The following is a 12315-nucleotide window of genomic DNA, read 5'->3' on the forward strand; positions in this document are numbered from 1 at the left end:
TACATGGTTACTCAGCTGATCCCATAGGTGCTCTATGGGATTCAGGTCTGTAAAAGTGCAGCTAACTCCATTTAAAGCCCCCCAGTCTCCAGCAGCCATTCCCTAATGATGTGACCTCAATGAGCTGGAGCATTGTCATCTATGAAGCTAAAATTTAGCCCTGTGTTGTTCATGCCGAGGCACAATGACTGGATTAAAGTCATTTAAGTAGTATGGGCTTGTCACTGTACCAGTAACAAAGTGTTGTCGTTCCACCCAGACCCCCCCCCCCCCCCCCCCCCCCCCCCCAATTAACAGAAATGTTTATTTACCTGAATGGCACTCAAAGTGCTCATCTGATGTTACAGCCCATCTGTGCTAAGGAACTAATAGTCTGCTTGACTATACATGGCCTGTTGATCAGAACATAATTTTCTCACCCCTGGTTGTTTATATGCACTTTTTCCCTCGGTCACACCATTCTTGGTATACTCTGAACACAGTTGCACAAGTAAACCCCAAAGGTTGCAGTGTTGTCTAGCACCAGTGCCTTGTTGGAAATCGCTCAGATTTTAAATATACCATCTTATTGTGGATTCACAGTGATGCTAACCCACAGAAAAGTGCTCACTTCATTTAATGCAGCACTGTGGGGTCTTGTTCCATATAGGTGTCCTTTATAAAGTATATCGCCTACTAAGCATTTTGAAACTATTTAGTAAATTGATGTTACCTTTAAAAATGATTTATGCCGTGGGTTTCTAGGAGTGTATATTGTGACTATGTTTTGTTTCTGGATAACAAGTTTTTTTATTTGTTCGTCTTTGCTTTGAAGGCAGTCGAGCAGAAGGATCGGAAAACAAAGTCCAGGACAGAATAAATAACAACAGCAGTAGCAACATTATCAAAACCAGAGCATTGCCTGTACTGGACAACAAGATGAAGCGACTGTCTTTGGAGCATACAGACATTGAGAACAGTCCAGACATAAAGAAGTGTACGCGCTCTCAGTCCCTTGCTTCGTCAGTGCTGGTCAATGCAGTGTGAACAATGTGACATATGGATTACAGAGCAGACTGTCTGCGCCAACAACTTTCTCTCAGCACATGCTGTGCCTACTGCTGGGATGTAACCTGGTTTGAAGGATGGATGCGTAGCATGAGTTGGTGTGATGAAGCAAGTACAGATGGCTGCGCCAGCGAGCGGCTTCTATACTGTTGCTGCCCTACTTCACCATATATACTGAAACTAGGGACGTAGAGCAAGATCTCTATAATTCGAGCAATAATTGGAGCAATGTATCCAAGAGTCTTTGCCAAATGGGTGTATCCCTAAAATAAGTGTTTGTTACAAGGTTTTCTGTTTTAAATCTTTGCTATATATCACTGTATTTTTGAGTGGCGAAGGCGAGATTCATTCTGCAGTCCAGTGTATAATATACACCTATGTCTCCCATTAAATGTCACTGTCATGTAACACTTCAATGTGAACTAGACCTATATTAGCGGTATCATATAAACAATTTTCTTAAACTTGAAATGTCCTTTTATTCCTAGATACAGTTATTTATCTTTTGTCCTGCACTAGTTCTTCATCTGTTTATCTTTATCACCACCCATTAGTCCTTCAGGAAGACTAGTCCTAGTCATGTAGCCATTCTATCTCATAGATACCCAGCAGTATAGCAAATGAAATATGGTGGTTGTATATTACTTAAATCACTATTCTTTATTCTGCCTAAGGGTCCTTTTTACTCACACAGATTATCTGACACATTTTTAAAGCCAAAATCAGGAACAGACTATAAACAGAGATCAGGTCATAAAGAAAAGACTGAGGTTTCTCCTATTTTCAAATCCATTTCTGGCTTTTTCTTCAAATATCTGTGAGATAATCTGTCAGATATGTGTGTGTAATAAGTCCCTAACTCCTTCTTCCTCCATCCCCTGCAAGCTTCCCCTGTTAATAAAATCAGTGTTTTTTCTTATCAGTGAGAGATTCTTCTAAATGTGCTGCATCAGCATTTTCACATACAGTATGGTCATCTAACTATTTTATAGATATACCTTGTTGAAGCACATATGTCCGTTAAATAATAAAAATAAAGAAATCTAAAAAAAAAAATCCTATTCTGAAAATTGCACTTTATATGCTTTTTGCTCCCTGTTAAAAAAAAAAAAAAAAAAGAAAAATAATTAAACTAAAGGAATTATCTGTTGCCTTCTATATTTAAAGAAATGTGCTTACTCGATTCTGGTCAATGGATGTGTATTGTCCAATACTATTTTCATATTTTTGCCAGCTATATCGATTAGACAATTATTATATGTCCAACTTCTACCACGTGCCATAAGGATACTACTAATCCCAATAACGTCCCATCTATTATAGCTGTAAAAAATGGAAAAACAATGGTGTCAATAATGAGAACATTTTCCAACACTAGCCTATATGATGGCAGTTTGATTCAGTTGGTTTCCCTAGACCCTGTCTAGTTTGTCTATATAATCCCATTATCCCTGTAAATATTGCGTAAGCAAGATGTAAAGATCGATCAAAGGTCTATGAAGTCTTCTCAGCACATGTTCTCATGTCCATGCTGTTTGTTGGCCTAGGTTTATAGTACCAACCAATCGCCATCATGTATGGTGCATGGTCTTCCACTAATGTGAGAAAGTGATGATGATGATGCTTTCTAATGACAGTGGAGTCTGGTTTTAGGTTGTAGTAGCTGCAAAAGCTAGTTTGTATTCTATGTTATCAAACTGTTTGCTTTGTATCATTTCCCCTTAGTATTACTGGAATGTGACCCTTGCCATCTGTTTTTTGTCACAACTTGGAAGTTTCTGTACAAAGTTAAGTGTATTAAAGGGTGTTTCGTGCAAATTACATTTGTGAATTTCCTGTTACTCTTCCCAAAAGGCCATATCGTTTTAGAAACTGCCTATCTTTTATGCACAACACAGATATTGTTACCAATGTAACATTTTAATGTCCAAAACAGTTGTTCTGAGGCTTTGAACCCCCCCCCCCCCCAACCATTCAGAAAAGTGTGTCTCTCTTGACGTCGTGAGACAAATATCAAAAAAACATATCCGGAAAGACTCAAGGATTTGAATAGTAGTCTGGAGGAAAGATGAGAAAGGGGGACATGATCGAAACCTTTGAATATGTTAAATGACGAAATAAGGTTCAAAATGAACTCCAGAACAAGGGGACAGAGCAGAAGCAACATGAGAAAATATTACTTTACTAAAAGAGTAGTAGATGCTTTGAACAAACTCCCAGCAGATGTGGTTGGTAAATCTACAATATTAGAATGTAAACCTGCCTGTGTTACACATATCTATTCTGAGATAATAAGGGAAATACTAAAAGGGCAGACTAGATGGACCCAGTGGTCTTTGTCTGACGACAATCTTTTATGTTTCTATTGCCCTGCACAGGAGCTGTAGACACTAAATGGTAGTGAGTTTTTGATGAAAAGTTTTCTTTTTCCTTATATTCACAAAGATGAATCCATATTCTGACAACACCTTTAAGGGAATCTGTCAGCGTTGAGCCATGATCCGAGCTGCTAACGTAGTTTGATAGCTGATTGTACAGTAAAGTGAATGATACCTTATTGTTCAAAACTGAGAAAATAGCACTTTAGATCTTCTTTCGCCAGCCACAGTAGTGCCATGTGACAAACGCCTCACGACTCCCCCCCCCCCCCCCCCCCCCCCCCCTTATGTGCAGTGCTTAGTCCCAAATCCAAGTCCTCATGCCTGTACCATTGATACAAAATGCGTCCCACTCGTGGAGTTTGATGGCCTCAGGCACTCACTGTATGTGTGGTGCAGGCCTTGAAAATGCATCCAAGGGAGTAAAACAACCATAGTCTGCACAAGCGGGTGAAGAGGGTACATTCGTATAAGGGAACCCCAGAATGAGACTCTTCCACGTATTTACATACTCATATTATAAATGAAGCATTATAGTTGAGAGGCCCGTTACAGATCTAGCACTGGGACCCTGCAGCTTTAATACAGCGTTACCGGTCAATATAATACTTTTGAAGGGTTATAGGTAGAGATGATCGAACACCGGAAAAAGTTAGGTTCTATCGAACTCGAACCTTCTACATTTGATTCCCGATGCCTTCCCGTTCCATAGGGAAGGAGGAGACAGCCAGAGTACCTCCGGGAATTCCGGGGTACAGCTGTAAACCCCACTGATTAAGAGAATAAGCAGGAAGCAACATGTGTTAGGGAGCTTCATTTCCCTGGGCGGTCATCTCTGTCCTGTAACTTATAATGTAGCCATCTGGATGGAGATTGCTGTAACATGCCAAGTGAATTGCTCTATTGCTTGCTCCTTGTAGCTTGTTCTCCCAATCGGTGGGGGTCTTGGCATTTAAAGTATTTGCCATGTTCCTCTGACATGTAAAATTGTTTTTTTTTTTTTTTTGTTTTTTTTTCAATGACCATGCCCATTTAAGTTACACCTCTAGAAGAAATAGTAGCATTTCTGGGTTACCTATAAAGGTCCCCATATACCTTATACTTTTGTCGGCCATACCTGATGCTCGCAGTAGGTTTGGCTCTCTGTATAAAGTGTATGGAGCTCTCCCAACTGACCACTGACAGATGATGCTAGTGGAGATAGGGGTTGGGTGACCCCTTTGTTCTGTGAGAATTAAGCCACAGTCAGAGGTTTCTGGCTTAACCCTGCTTCCCCATAGGAGAACACAGGATCGCTTGGCCTAGCTGAACATTCCAGTGTATGGGGAAGGACAGGGGCCGGATGGCAGGGATAACTGACGGCCAGGCGATTGTTCGGTAAAGGTGTGTGGCCACCGTTAAGGTTTGAAGGTGACGGCTTGAAGAGCTTCTTCTGTGCTTAGGACACTGACTCTGCTTGACAATACAAACAAATGTGGCAAAAAAATTATCTTTCCAGGTGTGAGTGCAGCTCATTTGTACAGTGGGTGTGCATGTAGAACCAAACACACACTCTAAGTGATATGACAAGTAAAACAATGGCAACTTGTAATGTATACCACCAGAACAAGAAGTGCAGAAAAACACAATGGAGCGACACAGGAGAGGGGGATAAAAACTCCCTCACCTGGTTGGGTTGTGCATAGGGCACAACACCGCTAAATGTATTTGGTGGAGAGACCCTGGCAGAAATTGGGTTATAAGGAGCTGCAGCCAAGGTCACAATATGGCTTGGGGAATTCCTCTGATTCAAAATCAGTGGCATATGGAGAAAAAGGACCACGATCAGCCCTGCTCTTGTGGATGGAATTTTAGGATAGCATAATACAACTATTGTAGTGTGCTGTTCTAATAAAGATTCCATCCACAAGAGCAGCGCCGATTGTGGCCCTCCTTTTTCTCTATATGCCAGACAACCACTAGTACAAGGCACAACTAACACCACTATATAACCTGCTAATCCCTCGGCCCAAGAACAATGCAAGAATGGTTCCAACTTTTATGCCAATTCAAAATACCTGGGTAATTAGATTGGCAGAAGACTGTCCATGGCACATTAGCAGAACAAGTAATTGGTGAGTAGCAGGTTCTTAGTGTGCCATATGGGTAAAAGGTGTATAGGATGGGCCACTCATCAGACTGGTGGGGGGGTACTACTTTCCCACACCTCCTACAGAGCAGCTAAAGAGGCTATGGCCCACTAGCAAACCCAGCTTCCTATTTACCCATGCACATCATTGTACACATTGTTTAGCTCACAGCATCTCAGTTGCATTCATCAGAATAGAATGTAGCAGAGCTGCAGTACCCAGACACAGCCACTACAGTATGCACAGCACCTGTGTGTTTGGGTAAACAGTGAAGTGGAAGCCGCCCCTGCTGAGTCACTAATGGTACTTTTACACGGAGCGATCATAATTCGCCTGATTGCACAATTTTGAATGAACGATGTTTTTTTTATAACGATCGGTGTTTAGACGGAACGATACATCGTACGGAAAAATTGTTATACGATCGCTTAAGCCTATCTCACACATAGGTGAAATCGTTGAAAGACTGTTTACACGGAACGATCTGCAAATTTTTTTGCGAACGATCAACAACGATTTGAGAACATGTTGAAAGATCAAAATGAATGATTTCTCGCTCGTCGCTTGATCGTTCGCTGCGTTTACACGTACGATTATCATTCGAATTCGAACGATAAATCGTTCCGTGTAAAACCACCACAAGACCTCTTCATTTAGCCAACTGGCAGGGGTTCTGGGAGCTGTACCCACACTGATGGCTCACTTTAAAGCATAATGGTATTCTTTGGTTTCCAGGTCTGTATGTAGCCATTTGACAAACACAATGGCCTCCTTTCGCGCCTAGATTTGGTATGCCGAGCGCAGGTTCGGGAATCTGTACAGGGAAAAGGGGGCAGGGCCCAATTTAAGATTGACGAATAGGCCGGTCTTGATAAATCACCCCCCCCCCTACAGAAAGCATTACTTCATGGTGGTGGAAAAAAATATTTATTTTTTTGGCTATTCATTAAATTCACCAATAAAATATTCAAGTAGACCTTTATACTGCATCTTAGCAGTACCATTCCCTTCCATAAGAGTGCTTGTCCTTCATGGAGTAGGAGTTAAAAGCGGTGTATGATAATCTAGAGCTGTATTAGAAGTCTTGTAAACGCCATGCCTGCGAAGATTCTCCCATTAAGGTGGAACTGTATTGCAGAGAAATGTCCTGAGAAGTAGTAAGCCCCATTCTTTAATCATTGTAGCTGAGATACTTTGACAGGTGTTACACTATTGAAGTCCAAAAAGAAAGGGCCCTCCTGTGCAGGCAAGAATGTAGTTGGGATAATATTGTAAATTCCCGCAGGTACATTGTCTATTTCTAGATAGCAGAAACCGCATCTGTGAAGAGAGAAAACAATTAGGACAACTCAATGGCTGCATCTATGCAGTATATTCATGTATAAAATAATGTAGTTAGTAGATGGAAAATAGGTGATGGGTTGTGCCATGATAACTGCAGGTTTGGGGCATTCTAGTCCCTCCTGCTTATACTCCAATTCCATCATTATGGACCTGTTAGATCACCTAAATGAAGGTCACTCTCTGCAGTAAAAACCGACCTGCAGTGATTACCTACTGTATATGACACATACACATATTTCTTTACTGAAAATACTATTGGAATGAAACCTCTTTAAATCCTTTTCCCTTTCTGAGCTTGGTGCAGAGTCTTGTTTCTTTGTAAAGTGAGAGTGTAAAGGTTATTGGACAGCAGGTCTCTTACAGCCATTGCATCTCAAAGGAACTGTACTCTAGAATAACAGTGCTGCATTGGAAATGTTTATATGAATATTAGTGATGAGTATTTTGACTGTCCCTCTTTAACAGCTGTGATATCAAAAATATGATACCTGTAATCTCCGCTGCTCTTCTTCTGAAAGCTTGATGCCCCAGGATCTCCAGGAGTGGACACAGTTATGACCTCAAAACCCACGCTGTATTGCCTGCACATTAACAAGAATTAAATATCCATTTTCTAGTAATATTTGTTATGATACATGAATACAGAAAACCACAGAAAACAAGGACCTAAAAACGATTTCTGGTTTATCCTTATGTTTTTTAGCATTCACATTTATCTTACCCTTGTATTAGTTTATTACATTCCTAGGCTTATTCTAACATTCTTATCTGCGATCCTGGATGTTTTTACTATATGTACTGTACCTAACTCCTATTTACTTTGGATCTGCTGCCGATTGCCTTCATCAAGATTATTTACAGTTCATGTTCATGTGATGCCAAAATGAAGTCGGAGCAGGCAGAATATATGCGGGCCAATGTGTCCTGTCTAACATGTGCAACTGCTTAGATATAGCTCCCTATTTCTGGCTTATGAGAACACCTTCGCTATACTGTGGGCTTTAGTTCAGCAGCTGCACAACTAAAGGCAGAGCAAGTGACAAGGGACTAAGTGGCCACATGTGTGTATCACGTTTACTTCTCTGTTAGAATACCAGGAGAATTGTTTCTACTGTTTACGTGCAGAACAAGGGCTGTTGATGTGTGGAATCCTCGGACATTATGGAGGATTTATAACAGGTAAAAAGTTACTGAGTGACGCTGTAAGTAAAATAACACACCTTGGTCCTCTGAGCTCAACCAATAACGGTCCAGCTTTTTCCAGGTTAAACTGATATATGGGATTATTTTTGTGGGTATCTCTGAAGTTACCGCAGCCTCCCGCACTATGTCCTTTCCACTGGCCATTTATCTAGAAGAAGGTACACTTTGTTAGAATTATAGAAAATGACATAGAAAATGACAGCAGTGGTGCAATGTAACCTCCTGGACACATCACGCTTACCCTTTTGTTTATTGTATATGGTGTTGGGATCTTGGAAAATGTAAATTTGCAAGCAGCATACACCTGCAAAACAAAACCAATAACACTAAATGATTTTTCATCTCACAGGATGCATCCAATAGAATAAGAAATGGAAAGAACACGTATGTTGATCCCATGACTTATGCAAACAACCAATGAGGCTATGTTCACACAATGTATCTTTTGTATTTATCTTTTGTTGCTGATTTTCAATAGAAGTCAGAGGAATCCCGGCCAGAGTGTATACACTCAGGGGGAGATTTATCAAAGGGTGTAAAATTTAGACTGGTGCAAACTGCCCACAGCAACCAATCACAGCTCAGCTTCCAGCTCTGGTGAAAGGAAAGCTGAGCTGTGATTGGTTACACCCTTTGATAAATCTCCCCCATAGTATACACTCAGGCTGGGATTCCAACAGGCTGCACGGAAAACTGATGTCAATTTTGTGCGGACGTTTATCATTGAATAGCAGCTGCACAGACCTGTCACTTTACACAATGGAGAGTGCGGCTCCGTCCACACTTTCCATTGTGTTCAATGGTGAATTGGGATGTGGGTGCCCACATGTGCGCCCGCATCCTAATTAAACATAAATAAAGTTCATCCGGCTGGTACTGCAGTACTGGCCGGGATTAACTTCACTGACTCTGGCTGTTCTGTGACATGGCCGGGTCACAGAACGGCCGATGTCTTACGATGTGTGAACCTGGCCTGACTGTGTATTAAGTACACAAATCATTGCCTTGGAAGAAATAGAGTTACAGAACTTCCCCAACCATACACAACTGTCTCCTTATCTGGATTGATGCATGTGTCTGCCAAGAAAAAAAACAAAGTGGCTGTACAGAAAGCAATGTAAGCTCACAGTAAGAAGCTGCCACTAAGGTAACGTTGTTACAGTCATGTATTACATGGCTGCCGAATAATAATTGCCCAGAGTTTAGGCAGCCGAACCTATCTATTTCTGTGTTTCCTCCGGGTTGTGTGACAGGTATCCTACTGGTGGAAATATCTGTAGGTTATGATATTACTGCCCTTACGGTTACGTCCTGGTGAACTCTTGGTGGGCTAATCTTTAACCACAGCTGCCAATCTGAGAAGACAGAGCTGCAGGGATAGCAGCAGCCTGACCAATGAGGAGACAAGAGGTATGTCTCAGGCTACCTCAGGCCCTGTCACACACACTCCATACTTTGTAACAGGAAAAAATGGTGTTTTGCGCATCTCGATATTTCCAGTCAAAGGGACAGACAATTTGATGAAATCCAGCTGACCCAAGCTCACAGCCTTTCCCTAATGGAGCTGGACTAAAAAGCAACCAAACAAACAGCTAAGCTGAAGTCATTTATAGAGATGGTGCCCCATAAAAGAAGAGCTAAGTGAGATGCATAACAACTATAAGTCCGTAAGTGGACATTTGCTTTCCTTTATTTGATTATTAGAATATCCAGGTTAGAGTCTTTCCACTCTTTTTATAGTAACGTACAACTGCAAAGTAACACAGCAGGTATCACTGTGGCTGTAAAAAAAAAAAAAAAAAAAAAAAAAAAAAAAAAAAGGGATCCTGGATTTCCTTCACCACAACAGCTTCTCATGAAGAACAATGGCCTGAAATTTTCATCCTCTTTCATGTTGCCCAAAAGCTAATTTTTTTTCATTTTCCTTGATTGCATTTACCCCACAAAGTTGATGTCCTGGCACTTACCCTGAGAGTGTAATGAATGGTGTTTTGCTTTTCATACTGAGACACCACTAAAGTAAATGTGTGGGTTCCAGGGGCGGTCAGTGGAATCTTTGTTAGGTAATGAGGGCTGTTAATCCGTATCCCATCAATATAGGGAGCAGGATCAGCTATAAGACACAACAGAAAACTTTATATAACCAAAGAATATCAGTCCACAATCACAAAAAACATTCACATACCTACATATGTATGCTGTTTTGCTTAAATGGGATGAAAACCTCCTGTTTATCACACAGCTAATTGCACTTCTAAATATTAAACCTGGAAATGTACTAACAAACAAGATATGAAAAAGGTCAAATATCTACAACGCTTGAAGCGGACCTGTCAGAAAAGGTGTGTGAGAGAGGAGCCCTAGGCTGTAAAAGCCCAGAAAAATTCACAGAGTGCACGTTTACATGTAGAAATAGGGATATTAATGAGAAGTGCCTGAATGTTGCTGGGCTTCTGCAGCTCAGGGGAATGTCAAAAAGCGCATTTGGGGATACGCTGTCTGCTGCATTTGTTTCTGAGTTTCTCTAGCAACCAGTCTCAAGTTACTCATGTTATAAGCACAAAATCAAATTGGCACTTTTCTGCCAAAAATCTATGTTTCTACTCATACTACAATGTTTTACTGGCATATTAAGGAGAATTTTGTAAAGGGCAATTAGTATTCCTGGAGACATATGTCTGGCTTGGCAAAAATCCCTAGCTATGCTTTAAAGGGGTTGTCCGGCGCTAAAAAATTATTCACAGAATAACACACATTACAAAGTTATACAACTTTGTAATGTATGTTATGTCTGTGAATGGCCCCCTTCCCCGTGTCCCACCACCCCCACCCGTGTACCCGGAAGTGTGGTGCGCTATACATACCTGTCACGTGCCGACCACGGTCTCCGATCCTCAGCAGTGACGTCTTCTTCGGGCGGACGGCGGATCTTCCCGAGTGCCGGCCGCCCTCTGCAGCGTCATCCGAAGCTCAGCCGCGATTGGCTGAGCATCACTGTGCTCAGCCAATCGCGGCTGAGCGGCTGATGACGCGGCCACGTCATCAGCTGCTCAGCTGCGATTGGCTGAGCACAGTTATGCTCAGCCAATCGCGGCTGAGCTTCGGATGACGCTGCAGAGGGCGGCCGGCACTCGGGAAGATCCGCCGTCCGCCCGAAGAAGACGTCACTGCTGAGGATCGGAGACCGTGGTCGGCACGTGACATGTGAGTATAGCGCACCACACTTCCGGGTACACGGGTGGGGGTGGTGGGACACGGGGAAGGGGGCCATTCACAGACATAACACACATTACAAAGTTGTATAACTTTGTAATGTGTGTTATTCTGTGAATAATTTTTTAGCGCCGGACAACCCCTTTAAGACTCTTTATTGCCTTGGATATTGATTTATGCCCCTTGCACACTACTGTTTTGCAGTCCGCAAGTGTGGAGTATTGGACCCATTATAGTCTATGAATTTCACGGTCCATGCATTTGCACTGTGCCCAGGCCGCAAAAAAGAGGGGTTCATGACTGCTGGTGGCCACAGATGAAACTCCTTGGGCTGTCTGTGCATTTTGCACACTGCAGAAGCAAACAGATGTGTGCAGGAGGCCTAACAGGGAAGCTGCATCCAATTAGTGGCAGTAAGTTTCCATCTTTCTAGTGAAAAGTTAGGGGACATTCATACGTTCGCAAATTTGCGACCATTACGGACGGGAAAGGAATGTTATTGATTTGTTTCCCACCCGGCATGATGTGTCGGTATCACTACAGTGCTGCGGCAATTCAAAGAGTTTCCCCTCTGCTGGCATGATACTGACACATCAATCCATGACATTCCTTACCCATCCGTAATGTCCACAAATTTGCAGATGTGTAAATGCCCTCTGAATCTGTATACAGCAGCATTTCCTGGCAGGAGAATATCTTTAAGTTCCATGTCAGTAAGTGTACAACTTACCTGGATAGTAAACCTTTTTGCCATCATTCTTGTAAACAACCAGTGTAATAAACTCTCGATTTTGTGCAAAGTCATCCTACAAGAAATAAGCAGTAAGTTTAGTACCTACACCCTTGATTCTTCATGTACACTGCCGAAGCATACCTTTTTATAAGCTACCCTGTCATGAGAAGTAGCATTATTTTAGTATTCCTTGTCTACGGAATGTTTCACCACATTTCTACTTTGCAGGTTTCATCTCTTATTTTCAGTTGTTTGTTAGCTTGTGTGG

General features: G+C 41.9%; 2 protein-coding genes across 3 annotated transcripts in view; one reads left to right on the forward strand and one right to left on the reverse strand.

The window, feature by feature from the left end:
* The window catches only part of SH3BP5 (SH3 domain binding protein 5), a 57525-nt gene extending 54660 nt beyond the window's left edge, over positions 1–2865 (forward strand). For both annotated transcript variants that reach the window (XM_069958323.1, XM_069958324.1), the window contains exon 9: positions 815–2865. In XM_069958323.1, the coding sequence (XP_069814424.1) occupies positions 815–1026 (212 nt within the window). In that variant the 3' untranslated portion in view covers positions 1027–2865. The remainder of the gene's footprint in view (positions 1–814) is intronic.
* A 3600-nt stretch (positions 2866–6465) lies between these two features.
* Positions 6466–12315, reverse strand: part of CAPN7 (calpain 7) — a 45335-nt gene continuing 39485 nt past the window's right edge. The window contains exons 16-21 of the mRNA XM_069958325.1: positions 12045–12120; positions 10069–10214; positions 8343–8405; positions 8119–8249; positions 7387–7479; positions 6466–6874 (exon numbers count right to left, since the gene is read on the reverse strand). Coding sequence (XP_069814426.1) covers positions 6730–6874; positions 7387–7479; positions 8119–8249; positions 8343–8405; positions 10069–10214; positions 12045–12120 — 654 coding nt within the window. The 3' untranslated portion in view covers positions 6466–6729. The remainder of the gene's footprint in view (positions 6875–7386; positions 7480–8118; positions 8250–8342; positions 8406–10068; positions 10215–12044; positions 12121–12315) is intronic.

This window comes from Dendropsophus ebraccatus, chromosome 2 (assembly GCF_027789765.1).
Source record: "Dendropsophus ebraccatus isolate aDenEbr1 chromosome 2, aDenEbr1.pat, whole genome shotgun sequence".
Classification (NCBI taxonomy): Eukaryota; Metazoa; Chordata; class Amphibia; order Anura; family Hylidae; genus Dendropsophus; species Dendropsophus ebraccatus.